The sequence below is a fragment of the Drosophila sulfurigaster genome, chromosome 2R (assembly GCF_023558435.1).
Source record: "Drosophila sulfurigaster albostrigata strain 15112-1811.04 chromosome 2R, ASM2355843v2, whole genome shotgun sequence".
NCBI classification, from domain to species: Eukaryota; Metazoa; Arthropoda; class Insecta; order Diptera; family Drosophilidae; genus Drosophila; species Drosophila sulfurigaster.
Genome location: NC_084882.1, coordinates 20,477,308 through 20,496,455, shown reverse-complemented (window position 1 = coordinate 20,496,455; position 19,148 = coordinate 20,477,308). Strand labels below are relative to the sequence as shown.

At 40.4% G+C, this 19,148-nt stretch overlaps 4 protein-coding genes across 11 annotated transcripts; 2 read left to right on the top strand and 2 right to left on the bottom strand.

Moving 5' to 3' along the window:
* The first annotated feature begins 818 nt into the window (after positions 1–818).
* LOC133839019 (protocadherin-1) lies at positions 819–9,937 on the top strand. Of its 7 annotated transcripts, none has more exons than XM_062270315.1 (6): positions 819–933; positions 2,345–2,562; positions 5,958–6,259; positions 7,398–8,444; positions 8,566–9,289; positions 9,363–9,937. In XM_062270315.1, the coding sequence occupies exons 2-6, from the start codon at positions 2,499–2,501 to the stop codon at positions 9,626–9,628; spliced, it is 2,403 nt and encodes an 800-aa protein (XP_062126299.1). In that variant the 5' UTR covers positions 819–933; positions 2,345–2,498; the 3' UTR covers positions 9,629–9,937. The 7 variants fall into 7 exon arrangements, with proteins under 7 accessions (XP_062126299.1, XP_062126300.1, XP_062126297.1 ...); XM_062270316.1 differs by having other exon boundaries at positions 821–996; positions 8,569–9,289; XM_062270313.1 differs by having other exon boundaries at positions 822–996.
* Positions 9,938–10,015: 78 nt separating this feature from the next.
* Positions 10,016–12,514, bottom strand: LOC133839021 (alpha-1,2-mannosyltransferase ALG9). 2 transcript variants are annotated; one of them, XM_062270322.1, is made up of 4 exons: positions 12,255–12,514; positions 11,827–12,197; positions 11,295–11,772; positions 10,016–11,238 (listed from the first exon to the last, which is right to left on the bottom strand). In XM_062270322.1, the coding sequence occupies exons 1-4, from the start codon at positions 12,405–12,407 to the stop codon at positions 10,366–10,368; spliced, it is 1,875 nt and encodes a 624-aa protein (XP_062126306.1). In that variant the 5' UTR covers positions 12,408–12,514; the 3' UTR covers positions 10,016–10,365. The 2 variants fall into 2 exon arrangements, with proteins under 2 accessions (XP_062126306.1, XP_062126305.1); XM_062270321.1 differs by having other exon boundaries at positions 11,827–12,204; positions 12,264–12,513.
* Positions 12,515–12,802: 288 nt separating this feature from the next.
* LOC133839024 (general transcription factor IIF subunit 2) lies at positions 12,803–13,969 on the top strand. The gene is made up of 2 exons (XM_062270325.1): positions 12,803–13,471; positions 13,529–13,969. The coding sequence occupies exons 1-2, from the start codon at positions 12,896–12,898 to the stop codon at positions 13,829–13,831; spliced, it is 879 nt and encodes a 292-aa protein (XP_062126309.1). The 5' UTR covers positions 12,803–12,895; the 3' UTR covers positions 13,832–13,969.
* A 219-nt stretch (positions 13,970–14,188) lies between these two features.
* Positions 14,189–18,892, bottom strand: LOC133836736 (uncharacterized). The gene is given in 11 exon segments (XM_062267327.1): positions 14,189–15,406; positions 15,466–15,660; positions 15,730–16,190; positions 16,254–16,398; positions 16,460–16,782; positions 16,969–17,196; positions 17,317–17,509; positions 17,511–17,961; positions 18,311–18,510; positions 18,574–18,752; positions 18,829–18,892. Coding segments are annotated over 11 exon segments (2,778 nt in total). The 5' UTR covers positions 18,878–18,892; the 3' UTR covers positions 14,189–15,052.
* Positions 18,893–19,148: the final 256 nt, after the last annotated feature.

The window sequence follows — 19,148 nt, the reverse complement described above, 5'->3', positions numbered from 1 at the left end:
AGGAGCAAGCATAAACCGGCTCGGGAAATTGTGAGGACGCCTTGGTTGCCAGGGCAAGAAATTGCAATGTAAACAGAGAGCAAGCAACGCCCTTCCTCTCTCGCTCTCTCAAGCTAGGGGTGCAGTCAAGCGAAACGCAGCGGATGACACAGGTGAATTTTAAGTTAAGGGTTAGTTGAGCCAAGAACTGACAACAAGCTGAAACGATACCAGTAACGTAATAATACCAATAATAATGACAATAATGCCAAAAGAAGCAGCAAAAGAACCAACAACAACTACGCTTCGCTTTAACTTTGTTGCGTTCTCTCTCTCTCTCTCTGTCAGCAACTGCAGGCTCAATGTTCCAGTGCTTCCCATTCATTGAGCGTCGCAATTTGAGCTTGGGCGCGTGCGCATAGTCGCCATGGTAGACGTAGTCGTAGTTGGAGTCGGAGTATCGCTGCTTTCAACCACTGTGTTAGCCAGTGCTTTGTTGTAGTTGTTTTCTTTTATTTCTGTTTTTTATGAAGAGCTTAAATGGAAACGCTTGACGAGTGATGTGGAAACATTTTCAACACAACAACAGCAACGAGTAAAAGCAACAGCAGCAACAACAAACAACCCAGACCCAGAGAGACTTTAGACGAGACTGCCACTCACATTCACGTTCAACATATCGCGTATATGACTCTATATATGACCAACTACAACAACAACGAAAGCAAACGCACCGGCATTACAGGCTGTTGCTGTTGTATGTTGCTGTTGCTCGTTTCTGTTGCCGCTGCCCGTTGTTAGGGGGCATTCCCTGCTTTGGCAACATTATGGAAAATCAGTTTGTGTTTGGAGCGCCGCCTGGCCGCATGTGAATTACGAATAAAAAAAAAACAACTCCGCAACGGATCGAGTGAATAAAACAATAATAAATATAACCCTTAATGTTGTTGTGCAGTGAGTCCATTAATTAAATACAATAAAAAGTGCATATCTTAAGGAGCTGCAACGTATTCTACAGTAATTAATATAAAAATGCTATGGTGCAGTAATATATTTTTTCAAACACGACAATTGTGTTTGAGTTTCACTTACCCGTTTTATAAATAAAACAATTTACCGTTAAAGCTTTAAAATGAAGTTCTAAATCGAAAGTGGTTGTTCGATTTCGGCTAAATACAAAAACTGTGTACATTGACAAATTTTTTGATTTCGCTTTCGTGGTCTCCAAATAGAAATTTAGCTTTCGATAAATATTACTTGCAATCGATATACGCACTTAATTTGCAATTCAAGTTGCACGATCTTTTTTTGCAAATATTTTTGTTGAAAGAAAATTCATTGCACATGAACGTAAAATAGGTTTTTATACGGGTGAATGACTTTTTTAGTGCGCTTCCGTAACTTCCGGTCAAAAGCGTTTTCATTTTCGCCCAACGGTCAGCGGCATTTGCCTAGTTAGTTAACGTCGCGTCGCGTCTCCTGTGGCATGCCATAAATCTGCCTGGCATATTGTGTACAACCGGGTGTTGCCGCCACAAGGAAGCGCTGTCTGCTGAGACTCGTCCTGATGTGGTTGGGTGCAACAACAGTCAAAGCGGTAAAACGTTTGTAGAAATATGCGAACAAACCGGAACCAAGGAAACAACAACAATTGCAACACACACACACACAACTACACAATGTCTGTTGACTATGCAAAATGCCGCCAATTCCGATTTCAAACAACTACTGAGTAAATGCGCTGCTGGCAACGAAGCGAGAGCGAGAGAAACAACAAGAACAACAAAAGAAGAGGAAGAAGTAGTAGATGCAGAAGAGGAAAAATAACACGGTTGACATATGTGCGACATTTATGGCACAAAGAGACATACGGCAAGCGACACTGTGGGCGGGATTGGGAGGTCGGCTAATGTTCCAGTTGCTTTGGTTTCTGTGCTAAAATGTTTTGTCTAACTAATAATCTTGTAATAATCTAGACGTTTGCCCCCTATCTTCCTTTCTTGCTCTCTTCCCTTGACTATCGCACTTGCTGGCATACGTTTAGCGAAAGCAAACCGCACTTTTTCTAGGTCGTATCACCTTACAGACCCAATTTAAATATTTATATCTCTCAGCAATCACAGAAGCCCACAGAACGACTATAAATTGCATACGTAAAACATTTATAGCACATCGCAGATATGGAAGGACTGAGAATGTGCAAAACATTTGCGTTTCCGTGTGAAAAAGTGAAAAATCGCATGTGATAAAAAGTTTTTTTTTTGCAAACCACAAAGGAAATGCCAACTAAAAAAGTTAAATATTCGCCTACATATAATATAAATTAAAGTGTCACAAAATGTATTACTGTTAATTATCTTTACAGTTTTCAAAATTTCGTGAATTATGCTTGATTTTGTGCTGAGCAAATTTAAAAATAGTTGATCTGTATGATCCAAAAACGGTTCGGTAATGGAGCTCTAAAAAATTGAACAACTTACAAATCCCAATAAAATTCCAATAATTAAGTGAAAAACAAAATGTGGATTAAATCATACTACCTATATTACTATGCCATAATTGGAATATCTTGGATTACGAGTGGTAAGTAATAAAACCCCCTCTAATTGAACATTGAAGAGAAAATAGTGGCAACGCCATTAAGACAAACAAGTTAATTAATGCAAACAGGTGGCAATAACCTTTTCCGTGCAGTTAAACAGAACATTAACACTAACATGAACATAGCTCAAGAAATTGGCAAACAATTATTTTTATTAAGCTAGAAGTTAAGACGTTGCTCAAATTGCTTATAATAATTCAATTGTCCATCATTCTTTTGCAAATTGTTGATACTTTCAAAGGCAGTACAATGAAATTCTTGTGTTACACTGTTGATATCCTGGAATCTGTCCGTATTTTGAAAACAAACAAAGTAATTAGTCGCATGTAACCGCAAATAACCTTAAAAGTAAAAACAGACAAAACTCAAAAATAGTGAAATTCCAAACTAAGTGACGTCGTGTAGGCTCAATAAATTTAACAAGGGAAAAGCTACACAGTGACTACTTACGACTAAGTCTCGAAAACACGTCAACACGGCGTTCTGGTCCAATGATTTATGACGAATACAAGTATTTACGTGACTTACGGGTAAGCGAAACGTAACCAGACCTCTTTCGATTGAAGTCGGGGGGTCTCCATATGCAAATGGAGCTCACCATTTCGGGAATGAGAAGCGGGAATGCGCAGTTGTTCTTAAAGTTATTTACAAACTGCTCCAGTTTCAAGTTCCATTTAGCACATTAATTTCGGTTCATTACATTGTCATACATCACTGATTGTAATGATTGTGAAATATCTAAAGAATCTCGGGCAAGTCGTAATTTTAATGGGTTTGTCACTGTTCTTTACCGGTTCGTCGAGTTGACCTGTGCTAGAAATTGATTGCGAAATGTAAAAAAAAAACAAAATGATGCTAATAATATTTAACCAAACAGAACTTATACAAGTATAGAGAGTCAAAATGAGCGAGAGATAACTTCAAATGAAGATTATGGCAATTTTCAACCACAACTTAAGCCACAAATTTACGTCAAGCGAAACATTTCATTTTCATGAAAATCATCAAGCTGAACGAATTTTTTTTTATCCAAGAAAACCAAAACAAAACCGATTGCATACAACCAGAGTGAACAAATTTGTTTTTTGAACTTTATTTTCCATTTCTGTTTTATTTTTTGGTTTTTTGGTTCAACTTTTCTTTGCCCCAACTAACCAAGTGTGTCTCTTACTCTATGCGTATCTCCTCTCTCTTGTCATAGAGTTGTTTGTTGTGGGCGGCTTTTCACGTAAACTCCTAATGTTTGTGTAGTTAGTCAACAAACTCCAAACTCACTTTCATTTACTTTATTTTGCGCCATCTCTTTGCAAAAAAAAAAGAAAATTATAAAAACAACAAATTTATGTAATAGCTTTCGGAGCTCCTAAAATGCTCATGTGTTTTTCCTTCAATCTCGAATTTATATCATCCAACTGCTTTCGCGGATTTACGCTTCAGATATTTGAACTTTATGGGGAATTTTGTCTTGTTTTTTGCTCTTTATGTGACTCAAATTAGTTGTGTATTATGTGTAATCTACAACTAATTAAGATGTACAATTTGCAGTTATGTAATTCTTAGTCGGATTACTAATTAAGGCATTAACCAAAAACTAAAAATAAACCAAAATACATATGAGATGTTTTTTAAATTAGACCTGTCCTAATTTCAAGACATCAAATTCAGCGAACAATTCTTTAGCATATTTCTTTTTATCTATGTGGATTATCATTCATTTTCTAATTTACTTATGTCTGTGTAAAGCAACACGTATTGCCCATAAATTCCCTATAGTCGTACACTATTTTACAGATTCACTTTCCATTTCCATAAATCTCTTGCAGAATTAAGTAAACGTGTCATATCAGCATATCTTTTTAGACATTACTCTGCAAATTTAATGTCAAGCTCGCATTAAGCCAATTGCTAACAAAAAGAAAGTCTAGTTACGATATTATCATACGTGTTGCCCAATGTCATAACTATTAACCTACAATAAAGATCTTGAAGACTTGACGAGTCTAGAAGATTTCACCACAGCTGTCGACTACAGCGACAGTAATTCATCCGCCACCATCATCAGATGTGTCCACAGCTCTACCATAAAGAGAAATTCTCGCCAGGGTCAAGATGTGAACCTCAACATTTTGCTCTTGAAACCACTAACCAGAACGTTTAAAAACATAACACGTATACTATACGTAGTAACCACTTACTTATGTGTTAACATCGGCACCAGGGGAACTAGTTGTTAGTTAAGAAGATAGAAAGAGAGGGAAGGAAAAATAGACAAGAGATAACCGGAACATATTATGGGAAACAACTGCATAGCTCTGTTATTATTCTTCGCTTTAATTTATTTTTGTAATTACTAAAAGGTGTTATGTCATGTTCTCATACAAAATTTGGTGATTTGATTTGATTTCACACTTTCAACAATTGTATTTACCTGGAAGACTGAGTTGACTCATTATTATTATGTTATTTTTCTATTCACTGTTTAGTTCAGTTTTTAGGACCAGTACTATTCCTTTATATACATACTATATGTATATGTTTTAACCTGAACTGTATAATAGTCCGGCTCATACATAAAATTCTTAAATATTTGTTATTATGGATAAATGAAATTAATTTTATATTTATATTATGTAGTCCTAAAAAAAAAAAAAACATTTCTTCGTAGTGATATTCTTTCTTATTATCCACATTAAAAGCTGTTCCAAGTGAACTCAACTATCTCATTTGTTAATCTATAATTATAATTTTGAGTCAAGTCTCTAAAGTCGCATGTGATTTTAATCGTTTGGAAATTTGCATGCGCTGCAAATTGTTAACTGAACTCAATGCACAGTAACACAATTAAATAGTGGAGCTTGTCCGGAAACGCGAAATCAGCTGTGATGTGAAGACAAAGCAAGCGAATCCTCAGTCCATGAATCATGCAGTGGGCAAGCGGGCAAGTCCAAGTTTGACCATGGAAAGACGTTTTATGGAGTCTGGAAACTGGCAGTTGGCAAGTGGCAGCTGGCATGTGGCATGTGGCTTGTAGCATGTGGCAGTTGGCAGGTGGCGGACTTCAAAATAAAAGTGAAGCGAAAACAAAGCTTGGACTTGGCAGACAGATTGCAGCGAACTGTTTGCCAAAGAGTGAGAGATAAACGGAAGCTTAGTAGAGCGCAACGATATAAACCTGTCCCGCGTTGGACAGTGTACAACTCTATAGCAGATATACATGCATTGCACACTGGTCTGGGGCGATTTAACTGCAATTTACTTTTAGTATACTAATTGCTCGGTGTAAAGAAAATAAAAACGAAAAGTAAAGCTGAAAGAGAGAGAGAGATCGAGCTCAAACAAATTTTCACTTTAGTTCTATTTTTCCTTTTCGTTGCAGTCGCAAATGGAGCGATACTAGACTCCAGATGTTATCTAGAAGGCGGCGGATCAGCCGAAAGTTTTCTGGCCACTGAGGATCTAACTGTGGGCTCCATAATTGGCAAACTTCGTATTAATGGCGATCCCAACGCGGAGACTGGGGACATCAACTTATCGCTGAGAGAGAAGAATGCACCTGTTGAGATTGTGGCGGGCACCAAGGACTTGGCCCTCTCTGTTGAGCTGGACAAGGAGGGTCTGCGAGGTCCCTCATCCATCTATGTAAATGTCATATGCGTGCGAAGACGTTCGACAGATCCGGTAAGCTTTAATTTAGGTTGTTATTATTGTTATTATTACGTTTTTTGTAAACCAATAGCAGCTTTATTACATAGATAAAACAAAGCAATTAAAAACTTTTCAATATTTTTAAAAGATTAATTTCTGAGAAATACAACAAGGTATTACAAGTTTTTGGATATTTTTAAAAGATTTAATATTTTCATATTGCTAAAAAGTAGTTTTGAAATAATATCCTCAAGTACCCCAGCAACTGACCCAAAGAAAGAACTTTCTTTTCTAGCAAATCCCCATAGCATTCAATCAATCAAACCTACTGACCACTTTAATTAACCCACGTTGGGGGTTAGCCTCTTAGAAACATTCTAGGGTTTTGTGGTGTTCCCGGAATCAACTTTTTCTTAGCCGCATTCAGCACCTGCAGAACTTTCTTGCTGTCGTGCCGTGCACTCAACTAATGCTTAATGGGCAACCAATTAACCTATATCGAAGCGGTCTCCACATTTCACCCATCCACGATAGATGTGCGTGCCGAGGCACCACAAAAGAAGAGAGGGCGGCATCTCGATGTAGTAAGGGTCCACCTAGTGAATGAAATTGGGTAAACACGATTCGGAATGTTCTCACCACGAATATATGTATGTACATATAGTACATATATATGTGTGGGGTTATCCCTAGGAGAAGGACCAAGTTGCGGCTATTTCTTGTACTCTATAAACAATTGAAAACTTTTTAGACAACGACGCCTATTTCAATTTTAGAATCAAACAAACAGAAACCAACTTAACTTAACTTTTACTTGCAATGCAGGAGCTCCAGGCAAAACTGGAGCTCGGGCTTTGAGCTCCTGTCCTGTGGTTAGCCGGCTTAGACGTCTGGGCCCATAAATTAGCCATTAGTACTTCCGGGGTGGCGTTTTTGGGGGTTGCTTTGAACATGCAAATATATGCAGTGCTTTATGGGCGGCAATCGAGGTGCTGTGGCGAAGGAGGAGGCACAATCGTGAGTACTTTTAACTGTTGGCGCTTTGAACTCGGGCATTTCTGGGGTCAGTGACCAGTCGATTGTTTGCATTAGGCAAGGTGTTTATCTTTTGACTTGGCTTGACGCTCAACTCAATCACTTTTTGTTGGCTCTTCTTTTTTTGTGCTTGCAGAGCTTCGTCATTCCCGTCAATGTTCGCGTCACGGATGTCAATGATAATGCACCGCAATGGATTGGCACACCCTACACTTTGACGCTGTCTGAGGTGACGGTGCCCGGTACACGCATACTGCAAGGCGCTCGCGCTGAAGATGCCGATCAGCCCGGACCATTCTCCACTGTGGAGTACCAAGTGCTGCCCGGTCCCTATGCGCAGCTGGTGCAGTTCCTCAATCCCTTGGAGGGCACACTGGTGCTGAAAAAGGCGCTCGACTACGAGCAGCTGCAGAACTTTACGGTGAAGTTGCGTGCCCAGGATCAGGGCACACCGCCCCGACACTCGGACACGCTGCTGCGTGTGGTCATCACAGATGCCGACGACCAGAATCCCAAGTTCCTGCGTGAATCCTATAGCGCCGAGCTGCCAGCCGATGGTCGCGCCGGCGAACTACGTATGCGTCCCGAGCCGCTCAAGGCCGTCGACCAGGACGAAGGCATTTGTGCGCCCATTCAGTACACCATAGTGCAATCCCAGGACGCCAAATACTTTCGAGTGCATCCTCACAACGGCGTCATAACGCTCCTGACGCCCATTGGCTATGCGGACTTGACACACGGCGCCACTTTGGTTGTGAAGGCCACACAAATCGATAATCCCGATCGTTATGCGTTGACCACTGTGCAGTTAACACGCCCTGGCACCCACAGTGATCTCAGCAGTCTCACCTTTGTCCAGAAGCGTTTTGTGATGCGTATACGCGAGGATACAGCAGTGGGCAATAGGATTCTGGCGCTGCCCACCAATAAACCCGGCAAGCATCTCAAGTACACCATTGCGGATCCCATAAATTCACAGTTCTTTAGCGTGGGCTCGCTGGGCGAACTGGTGCTGGCGAAGCCTCTGGACTACGAGAAGATGACGAAGCACGAGTTCCAGGTGATTGCTAGTGATGGACTGACGAACAGCACCTCGGCTGAGGTCACGCTAGAGGTGATCGATGTGAACGATTGGGAGCCGCGTTTCCGAGAGACTCACTACGAGTTCATGGTGCCCAAGAGCGTAAGTATAAATATTAATACCTTTACATATAAATGTTCCAATTGTTTTTTTAGATTAATTAGCATAAGTAGAATATATTTATAAAAATACATAATACTGACCATTATGTGAATCTTTCCAGCAGTCGCTCCAATCCCGTGCCGACTCCTTTGAGGGCGTGCTGATTGGCAAAGTAGAGGCCGCTGATGGCGATCGCAATGACAAGCTGGAGCTGTCGCTGCGTGGCCAGCATGCGGGTCTCTTTGAGATCGATGCCACAGGCAACATATATATGCGACCCGAGCAGCTGCAAAGCCTCAACGAGTCTACTGTCCATCTGATTGCCATTGCCACGGACTCCGGAGTGCCGCCGCGTAGCACGTCGGTGCCCGTGAGCGTCACAATGGAGGGTCTGACGTTGGCACAGTCCAGCTGGAACAACAGCATGCTGGGCATGTTTGGCATGATTGTGGGCCTGTTCCTGCTGATAATCATGGCGCTGAGCTGCTACATTGTGCGCTCCAAGAAGCAGCGCAAGGGCAGCTCTGGCGGTCTTAGCCTGGGACGCAATCGTGTCCACAGCCAGGCACACAGCAGTGTCTCATCGGCGAATCTGGTGACGCACGAGAAGCTGGCCGGCAATGCGAATGGTGCTAGCGTAACCAGCGGCGGCGTCTCTGTGCTGCACATGAAGCATGCGGCTGGCAATAACATGACACTAACTAATCCCATCAATAATGGGTTGCATCATGTGGGCAGCGGAGCCAGCAGCAGCATGGCACTTGGCAATGCCGTCAATTTGCTGGAGCGTGAGCGAGAACGGGAACGTGAACGACAGCGGGAAAGCTATGCGGCAACGGTGCGCAGTAAGTTGACTAATCCCCCGCTCTCACACATATAGAGTCTGTCCCAGCTGCCCAGAGCATTCACTATAAATAGTTTTTCTACCAGGCATCGTTTCGCGCGCCTCGGCCAACGGTCAGCTCTACGAGGAGGATGAAATCGAGCACGATTCTCTCTCACAGCACGATCAACAGCAGACGACGCCGGAGAACAACAATCGCAAAACGGTCACTGCTGGAGTCGGAGGCGTGACAACCATCTCGACAACGTCCAATGGCAATGCAATAGGGGCTGCATCCAATCTGCTCAGCGCTTCCGATACGATGGGCTCCTCCGAAAACAATCTTACTGTCTACTTCTAGGGCAGCCAAGGAATGTTTGTCTTTAATTTTTGTAAATATTGCTGGATCGACAGCTAAGGTGCCGTCGAAACTCGCTACAGTGAACTGCTAGCGTAGAAGCGTTCGTTGTGGAGAGGTTCGACTGTAATAGGTCTAAGTCATGAGTCGTGTTTAGGTTATAGGCCCACTGTACATGTAGTAGACCAAATATAGCATTGTAAACATCCAGCACCCGTAAATATAAGAAAGCGAATTCCAATGTACAATTTTGCTTCCCACTTTTTACGATACTTTAACGACAAGCTTAAGAATAAACTCTATTGAGCAATATTCTACACATTTTTCATTATTGGAGATGGGCTATTATTAATACTAGTAGATATGCATCTATTCTATTAGCAGCATATGTCTATTTAAAAAAATTTAAGAATCTTTTTTTGTTTTTATTAGTACCGCTTAAACACTAGTTCGATTCAGCATAATCTTTACAGCTTTGGCATAATAATATGTAGAAACACATAATGACATTAATTAATTAAGCAATTCGTTGATGATTTTGTCTTACAAACTAAAATCAGGTCAATTCTCAGAAACTTTGCTAAAATTGAAATGGGGGAGGAACAAAACAGAACTTTTGGGACATACAAAATAAATATTAATTACAATTTTGGGCAGATTATGACGGCTGCATGGAAATGCTCTCTGGATTGCATGGTCACGGATTAAGTCACGTTGCGTTCTTTGTTTTTTCGTCATTCCTAGCTACCGTTACGTGTCTTTTTGCGCTTAAGTAGATTGAAATCTCCGTATTTGATGTGATTGTCGGTTAGGAATGGTACATAGAAAGCACGCAGCACCTTATGCGATTTTTCTTGTATAAGGAATGGCAATGACTTCATAATGGACCAGTCTTTGGTTCGTCTGGAGTAGCTCGGCTCCAGTTCCGTATATTTGCCCTCATCGAAATCGATTAGAAAATGACATTGATCATAATCAAAGTACATGTGGTCGTTCTCGACGTTTTGATCATTAAAATAGGGATGTACCAATTGAGTGGCATTAATGCCACCCTCATAGTAAGCTGGTAACATGCCACGGAATTCCGATTTAAGGAAACGCAAACGGAAATTACGCGCCGGAAAGAAGAAGCTGCCTGGATAACGATGCCAATCTTTGCCAATGCATACATTGTAAATTTCATCAGCTCGATATTGTGGCGTCGCCTTGAATTGATTCAGCTCAAGCATCAAATCCATGGGTGCATGATAATTGCGATACAAAGCGAATACACGCGAAAGTCCCAACAAAGTGCTGGCAATCATTACGATAATGGCAATGAACATGCTGTGGTCCAAGTAGTGAATGCCCGCCTTGATCTTGAACACCAGCGATTTGAAGCGAAAGAAGATGCGCTGATAGACATCCACAGTGATGGCACCGCAAAGCGATATCAGTGGATAAACAGGAAACAGAAAGCGTTCCTCCTTGTGTGGCTGGGCAAAGAAAACTAAGAGCCAAAGATACAACGGTGCCAACGATATATAGCGTGGAAAGTTCAGCGTCGACTTGTACTTGGCTGGCACAATCAAATAGTCCATAACCAGCATTATGGGCAGTTGTAGAGCCAACAACTATAAACAACACACACAATTAGCAATAGTCAAAGATTACAACAAGAGTGACTTACCCAAATAATGTTAAAGTTGAGGAAGCCATTAATGATGTAGTAGCTCAATGGCTCAGTGCCAAAGATGTTCGGTCCATGGCTGGTGAACACATTGTACCAGACAATGTTGAGCGGCGCAAAAGTCAGCTTGCCAAAATAACTCGAATCAATGGCAATCATGGGCAGTGCAATCGTCGCACCCGATATCAATGTCCACTGCACAAATGTGCGCCAATCCCGTTGCCGAAGCAACAGTTCCAGCACAAGTGGCACACCAATTAGCGCTGCAAATGGCCAGCCAAGAAGCGCAGAAATCGCTGTAAAGAAGATGGCCAAACTGTAACGTTTCTGCCACCAGGCAGCCAACGCTGAGCAGCCAAAGTACATGGAGAATGAGGATGGTAACAATGCGGTGCTGGACACAAACATTCCTACGCTAAAGAGCTGAAAGATTAGCCAAAGCCGTCCCACATGAATACCAAACTCCTGGCAAATTGATCTGCAAATGAAACCAGTTTAGCTTTGTCAATTACGATGTAACAATTCTACTCACTTGTACATGAAGCGTTCCATGACAGCACAGCCAAAACCCAGCATGCAGCGTACCATGTAAAAGACAAGTATCGGACTCGGATTAAAGATCTTTTGATAGATCCAACCAGGCACGCCCTGAAGTAGCAGATATGTATAGGAACGCAGTCCAAACTGCGGACTGTACTCCCAGGTCTGCAGGCCATGGCCATTGATGATGTAGTGCAGCGGTTCCCAATAATTGAAAGTCTCATCACAGTCAGCAATGTACGCCCAAATGGCACTACAAAGTCGGGCGCTAACGAACGTCTTGAAGGCAGTGTGAACACTTGGCATTATAGGGGTGGCTGGTAACGGCGTCTTTTCCGTTGAATTGGCCACAGTCGCCGCTTGCTTTTGCCTGCACAGCAATGCATTTAATGTATTGTTTGTCGATCGAATTGTATGTACTCTATTTACCGCTTTTCTTTTTTTGGTGCCGGTGACTTGAGCGTCGCCGGTAGCATCTTTTTTGTCATTTAAACGTTTCGGTGGCTTCTTGGTCGGAATCTGGTTGTCAGCCTTGTTGGCGTTGTAACGAGCCCGTGCCGCTGGCGGTGCCATTTCCTGCTAGTCCAGCGTTTTCCAAACAATTTTCAATACAATTTTTTTGCTCGAAGAGTGTAAAAAGCAAGCGTGTGAGAGTTGTGTCAGCTGCTGCAGTGATAGTGATAAAAACAAAGCGGGTTGGCAGCACTGTTTGTTTGGAACAAGGTAAGCAGGAAAAATAATTTAAAAAAAATGGGTAATTAAATTATTTTTGTATAAATTAGTTTTGTATAATTTAGTTTGTTTTGTATAAATTTTGTATAAATTAGTTAATGAAGCAGCAGCGTATATTAACATATGAATTTTTTCAAGCTCACATGCTTACGTAGTTTCGTTGTTTAAAGTGAGTTCCTTGCTTATTTCGCATACTCTGGCAACATTTTTTATGCTCTGCCACGATGGCAACTCTACAGCTGTTCAGTTAATATTTCGCAATTGCATTTCTGAAAGTAACAGTTTGGATTGCGCATAAAGAAAAATATACACAATAAAAATAAATAAGCATGTCTAAGGATGACAAGGAAAAAGTACAAATCATTGACAAAGAACTGGATCTGTCTAACGCTGGACGTGGCGTCTGGCTAGTGAAAGTTCCCAAATACATTGCCCAGAAATGGGAGAAGGCGCCATCGAACATGGATGTGGGAAAGTTGCGCATCAGCAAGACACCCGGTCAAAAAGCGCAAGTGTCGTTATCACTCACACAGGCTGTGCTCGCCCTTGATCCCGACGAGAAGATACCCACCGAGCATGTGCTCGACGTGTCCCAAGTGACAAAGCAGACACTCGGCGTCTTTTCGCACATGGCGCCAACGGAGACGGCAGCGGCTTCTGCTGCATCTAGCAATGGCAAAGAGAATGGTTCGAGTGCGTCGACAGCGTCAGCAACGCCAGACAGCGAGAAACTGTATATGGAGGGTCGAATTGTGCAGAAGCTGGAGTGCCGACCAATTGCTGACACTTGTTATATGAAACTCAAGCTAGAGTCTATACGCAAGGCATCGGAGCCACAGCGACGTGTGCAGCCCATCGACAAAATCGTGCAGAACTTTAAACCTGTCAAGGATCATGCACACAATGTAAGGTTGAACTTTGTTATATTACAAGATTATATTATATATATTTTTCATTTGTAGATTGAATATCGTGAGCGTAAGAAGGCTGAGGGCAAGAAGGCTCGTGATGATAAGAATGCTGTGATGGACATGCTCTTCCATGCGTTTGAGAAGCATCAATACTATAATATCAAGGATTTGGTGAAGATAACCAATCAACCCATTAGCTACCTGAAAGAAATACTTAAAGATGTCTGCGATTACAATATGAAAAATCCGCACAAAAACATGTGGGAACTTAAGAAGGAGTATCGCCACTACAAGACTGAGGAGCAAAAGGATGAGGAGAAGGCAAAATCGGATGGCAGCAGCGATTCTGAATAGCATTATCTCATCATTCAAATATATTGTATTTACTACTTATATTAAGTTAAGCGACAGTAAATCAAGCAGCATTCCTCCTGCACAATTTTAATCAGATATTCCTCCAAATTATTTTATTTAATTTTCCCCTCGAATTTTTAAACAATAACAGTTGTTTATGCTTTTGATGACTTATTATTCATTTTGTATTTGTGTTCTTATAACTATGAAAAAAATTAATTTTGCACATTCAAATATGCCATGTAAATAGAAATTGTCTGTATCATGTATATGCATATGTATATATCTAAAAGTGTATACTTTATTTACATATCCTTAAAACTTTTAAAAATAAAATGAATTTTCGTTATAATTTAGGAGATCAGGTACTTTTATTTTTCGTACTACCAGCTCAAAGCGATTTCCAAAATATGTGTTCTGTGATTCTTGATAAATGAATTCTTGATTTTAACGAGTACGTTTCTGAAAAATTTGTAAATATGCGCATTATGATTTGGTTAAATGAAGAAAATAAAAAAAAAAAAATGGTTAATAAGTGATAATGAAAAGACAAAATGAAAAATTAAATCAAATGAAAATGAATAAATCAAGTGAGAAATGATATGAAAATAAATCAAAAATATTGAAAACTTAAATAAAAAACTCAAAAATTAATGAAAGCATAGAAAATAATGGAAAAGTGTAAATTAAGAAAATGCGTCCTCATTTCAAGCTTAAGGAAATCGAGCTCAAATAATACTGCTTCAATTTAGGTTTAAACACTACGGATACTCTAAAAACTGTCCAAGTTAAAACTAAAATTGCATGTGAACAAAAAAAAAAACTTAAAAATTAAATTTGTACATTTTGTCAAGTAAAGGTATACGGAAAATAAGGAAAATTAAATGTTTTTTTGATGGGGTTGTATAGCATTGTTGCTTTTGTCAATGGAGCGGCCATGGAAGTCGCTTAATTTTGACGTAAGTCTGTAAAAAGTGTGGCTGTAATGAATAATTCATGAGATTAGCAAACTTAAAATGGATTTTACAAAATCTAACTGCTTCACCAGATATGGCTATTGCTACTATACTGGACGAGAATCCTTAAAAACTGATATACATTGTTCTACGAACGTCACTTAAGTCGAAACACAACTACACATTGAACAAAACGTTGAGGCACACATTTTACACACACTGACACACACATGATCTGCAGCACATTCTACTGGTACAGTTCATGCTACGTGTCATTGGTATATGATGCTGATGTTGGCAAAGATGATATGCCAGAGTCAGCATCTTCTGGACGCATGTGCGCCTTGGGTATAGGTTTTATAAGTCGCACTGTCTTTACATTTACGTTTTGCCCGCCGTCATTGCATCGGCCTCGCTTCGATTTAACGATTGGAGAAGATGTTGTTGCTGTCACCATAGGTGTTGTCTTTGCATTACTGCTGCGCACGTTTCCAATATCATCCTCTGGATTGAGTTGTCTTCTCTCAGTACTAAGCAATAGCATTTTAAAATCCTTTGCTTCAATCGGCTTACTTTTGTCCCGCTTGTCAATTTTGAGCGCGACATTTCCCTGGTTTGTCTACAAAAGATTAAGGATTTATTACTCTGAATCAGTAAATTTGGTTCTATGTTCTTTACTAGTAATAGTGATGATAGCATATAGCGACATAGTTCCGTTTCATCTTTATCGGCCATCACATCGGCCAGTGTAGCTTCTCCATCCTGCTCCTGACACTTTGTGATAACCTCATCGCTCAGAGCCTGAATACTAAAGTTTTGTCGTTCATGCGCCGCATCCAATATGGGCCCTAGTCGCCGATGCCAGTCGTTAATCTGAAAGGTTAAACAGCATTCTTACAATCACATATATGAATATTGCAAAACCACAATCCAAATTATTACCTTAGCATTGGTAATCGCATCTATGCTGGTTGATTCTTTGTTAAGGTTTATGCTTTCATCGTTTAGATCCTCATCTAATGTATCCATGCCTGGTTCGCAGTCGTCAATATCCATGGCTGTTGCTGACATGTCGCATTCATTATCCTCTAAAAGAAGTGTTGACTTGTTCTCTTCGATTTCTGGCAAAACATCAATCGGCTTATTTTCTTCCACTGTTGTCTCCAATGCTATTACTCCTTCTAACATATCAGATTGCGGTTTGTCAAGAAGCTCTTGCGCTACTCTAACTTGTTGAACGTCTTCCGTGAGCTGCTCAACATCCAATGGTGTCAAATCCGGCTGATCTTCAGTTTCCACATCAACAATACTATTTGCATCCGATGCAATATGAGTTGACTCTGCTCTTAGCTCCTCTTGATCGATACCAGAGTCATACGTAGGTCGTCTGAACCCTTTAAAGTCTGTATATAAAGAAATAATTTTTTATAAAGATCTATTCAGATATTACAATAATAGTCACGTACTCTGGTCCTTATCAAATTCCATTCGATCCAAGGGCCAATCTAAGGGACTATCATCGTTAGATGTTGAATCTGCTGTAGGGGAGTTATTAAGCGCTCTAGTTGCTGCAGGTTTTCTCGGCTCAACAACTCGCTTATTTGGCAAACGCTAAAAATAAAAGACATTATTTCCATTCGCTTTTTTTATATATGTAGATCAAAACCATTACCGATTTCTTGAACAGATCGTATTCTTTGCCTAGCTTAAATATGCATTCTCGTCTGAGTCTATTCACTGGCAGCCCAAAGATGTTGTTCACAATGGGATAGCGAACATCGCGTGGCACATCGACAATTTCCTCAAGCTGTTCATTGATACCACTGAGGGCGAGCATTTCAGCATCGACGCGTACGCTTAGGTTGGCTTTATCGGGCACACCCGGCAAGATGTCATGTACCATAACCTTGGGCGATAGCGATTGCAGACGCTGCTCATCAATGTTATCTGTAAGAACAACACCCTCGTCATCAAAAGATTGAGCTGCACAACATTCTGAAAGTGTGTGTGAATGAGGGCAGCGCAGTCACAGCAAACGAAATACATACGTAAATAAAATAAAAACAAAGTATATGTAAGTCAAAGAAAGTGGCAAACGAATGAAAAAAAATAACAAAAAAAAACTTAGCCTGATCACATTCCTCATCGTCGACATCGAAGACTTTGTGTACTTTAGTTTACCTGCTGATGGAAAATCGCTCACATCCTCCATGCCAATACCCGAATCCATCTGCAGGAAATCGATGCTATCAGGCTCTTTCTTGTCAGGTTCAGTCAGATTTAATTCGGATAAATCTTTTGGTTGTTGCGACGACTCTTCCAAGACGAGTAATCCACAGGATTCGTTACTTTCCCAGAGTATTATTAAGGGCGGACTGCTCTTCGATTGGACTTTTATCATAATGAAGACTGGTCGCTTCAGATGGTCCGACCAATGATAAGGCACCCAACGTATCCACTAGCAATGTATCCTCTAAAAAGGTTTTGGTTTATATAATATTAACATTTCAATCTCTGTAATCTGCATACCCATTTTATCCTTCAGCTTCTCATTAGCATCCTCGGTGTATCTTCGTTTAGGCGACGGCTCTTCGATGTCTTCCAAAACTGACAACAACTCTGCATTTTCGTGCAATCGCTTGGAAGCCCTATTAAATACGTCATCCATGGCAGCTTTTCGTCCAGTTGTTTCGCCATAACGCGAAGCAAGCATTTTATTTTCCCAATGCGATATACTCATCCAGGTACTCTTTGTTTGAGAGATTCTCATGTAAAGTATCCGACACATCCATCTGATTCGTATTCACAAATTCTTTAATCAAATTGAGGCGTTCGAATGGAATATCTGGTAAAAGGGTATTATATCTAGGCTCTGGATGATAGGTAAATAACTTATAATTCTTTTTATCATCCCTTTCATAGGGATTATCTGGGTCTATTATAGGTTCATGTTCCCACAGCCTGCTCGGCGTATGATCCTGATACATGTGTTCAATGGTACGATTTCGATTTTTATTCGTCTCAAACCCGGTACGACTAAAGTGCTTCTCCTCGGAAAGGGTTTTGAACTTTTTCGGTTCCATTTGAAAACTGAATGGATCGAAGTCCTTCTGAGCCAATTTCTTTGTGCGGCGCTTACGCGTTTCATCGGGTTTTTTAGACTCGTCAACATTGCTGATAAAATAAATACAAATAAATTTAAAAAGTATTATTAAACTTGATAAAATTTTGATTAATTATTATGTAAGAATATAATGCATTAATAAATTCTTCAAATATAAATTTCGTTTTCGAAATGTAATCTTGGGAAATAGGAAAGTAATTATTATCAAAAGTGTAATTCATTAGAAAATGGAAGAAAAAAAGGAATTGAGAAAAAACAATGTGTATGCAAGTAAAATGAAACAAATGCAGATAAGCGTCCATATGATAAGCATGTGGGGAGCTGACTCCAAGCAGACAGCGTGGCGGCGGCGATTGAATTAAAAGCATGCTAACTTCTACAGTTAAATTATTTACTAACCCGTTATTGTTTCCATTCTCCACCTTTTTGGGATCTGCATAAATTAGTGCCTCAATCTGATTCTCCACTTTTTGGTGCACGAACTCTACACGATCTCCATAGATTTTACCGCAATATTGCAACACGTTGCCGGCAGCTGCAATAATGGATCTTCTCGGCACCGTTGGACAATCGATTTGTCGCAAAAACTCATCCATATACTAACAAAATAAATAGCATTTAGTTATTTTTTTTTCTAAATCAAATGTGTGGTTTTTACATACGTAGCTGACGGAGAGACGCAAATCGGTGGAGAAATCCGTATTTTTTGATATCTCTTCCAACACCATGATCAGCGAGGATAAGCTCGGAGTTTCATTGTACGTGGAAATCGCTCTGGCCACATTGGTGCCCGGCCTATTATTCGCAATTTCCAGCTGACTTCGCTTCACACTGTCATAGTCTGTAAAAAATATGTAAAAATATCATCATTAATTTGTCTTTTACAATTTTATTCTGTTAATCGTTTGGGGTTTCACCATAAAATAAAGCCGCCTCTCGACTTAGCCGCGGGCGACGTGCGTTCATCTCCAAAATGAGAACAGAAACAACTGGCCAAAAGAGACGATAAATATGATCGCCATACATACACATACATATAACGAAACGCACCACACTACAACAGCAACAACACGTGTAAACACACGCACTCACCCATTCGCACATACATACATTTAAACGCACATTGTACGTACATATATAACAGGAGTAAAGCGAAATTGGCGCTACATTCATAAAAATACAATTCAACACATACCTTCTTCAATGTCCGAGTCCATTTTTTTGTTGTTTTATCGGT

Coding starts and splice junctions, on each gene's coding strand:
- LOC133839019 (XM_062270315.1), top strand. CDS start 2,499: ATGTGGATTAAATCATACTACCTATATTACTATGCCATAATTGGAATA. Junction 6,260..7,397: donor GAAGACGTTCGACAGATCCG/GTAAGCTTTAAT, acceptor TTGTGCTTGCAG/AGCTTCGTCATTCCCGTCAA. Junction 8,445..8,565: donor AGTTCATGGTGCCCAAGAGC/GTAAGTATAAAT, acceptor GAATCTTTCCAG/CAGTCGCTCCAATCCCGTGC.
- LOC133839021 (XM_062270322.1), bottom strand. CDS start 12,407: ATGGCACCGCCAGCGGCACGGGCTCGTTACAACGCCAACAAGGCTGAC. Junction 11,773..11,826: donor ATGGAACGCTTCATGTACAA/GTGAGTAGAATT, acceptor TTTCATTTGCAG/ATCAATTTGCCAGGAGTTTG. Junction 11,239..11,294: donor TCAACTTTAACATTATTTGG/GTAAGTCACTCT, acceptor TGTTGTTTATAG/TTGTTGGCTCTACAACTGCC.
- LOC133839024 (XM_062270325.1), top strand. CDS start 12,896: ATGTCTAAGGATGACAAGGAAAAAGTACAAATCATTGACAAAGAACTG. Junction 13,472..13,528: donor TCAAGGATCATGCACACAAT/GTAAGGTTGAAC, acceptor TTTCATTTGTAG/ATTGAATATCGTGAGCGTAA.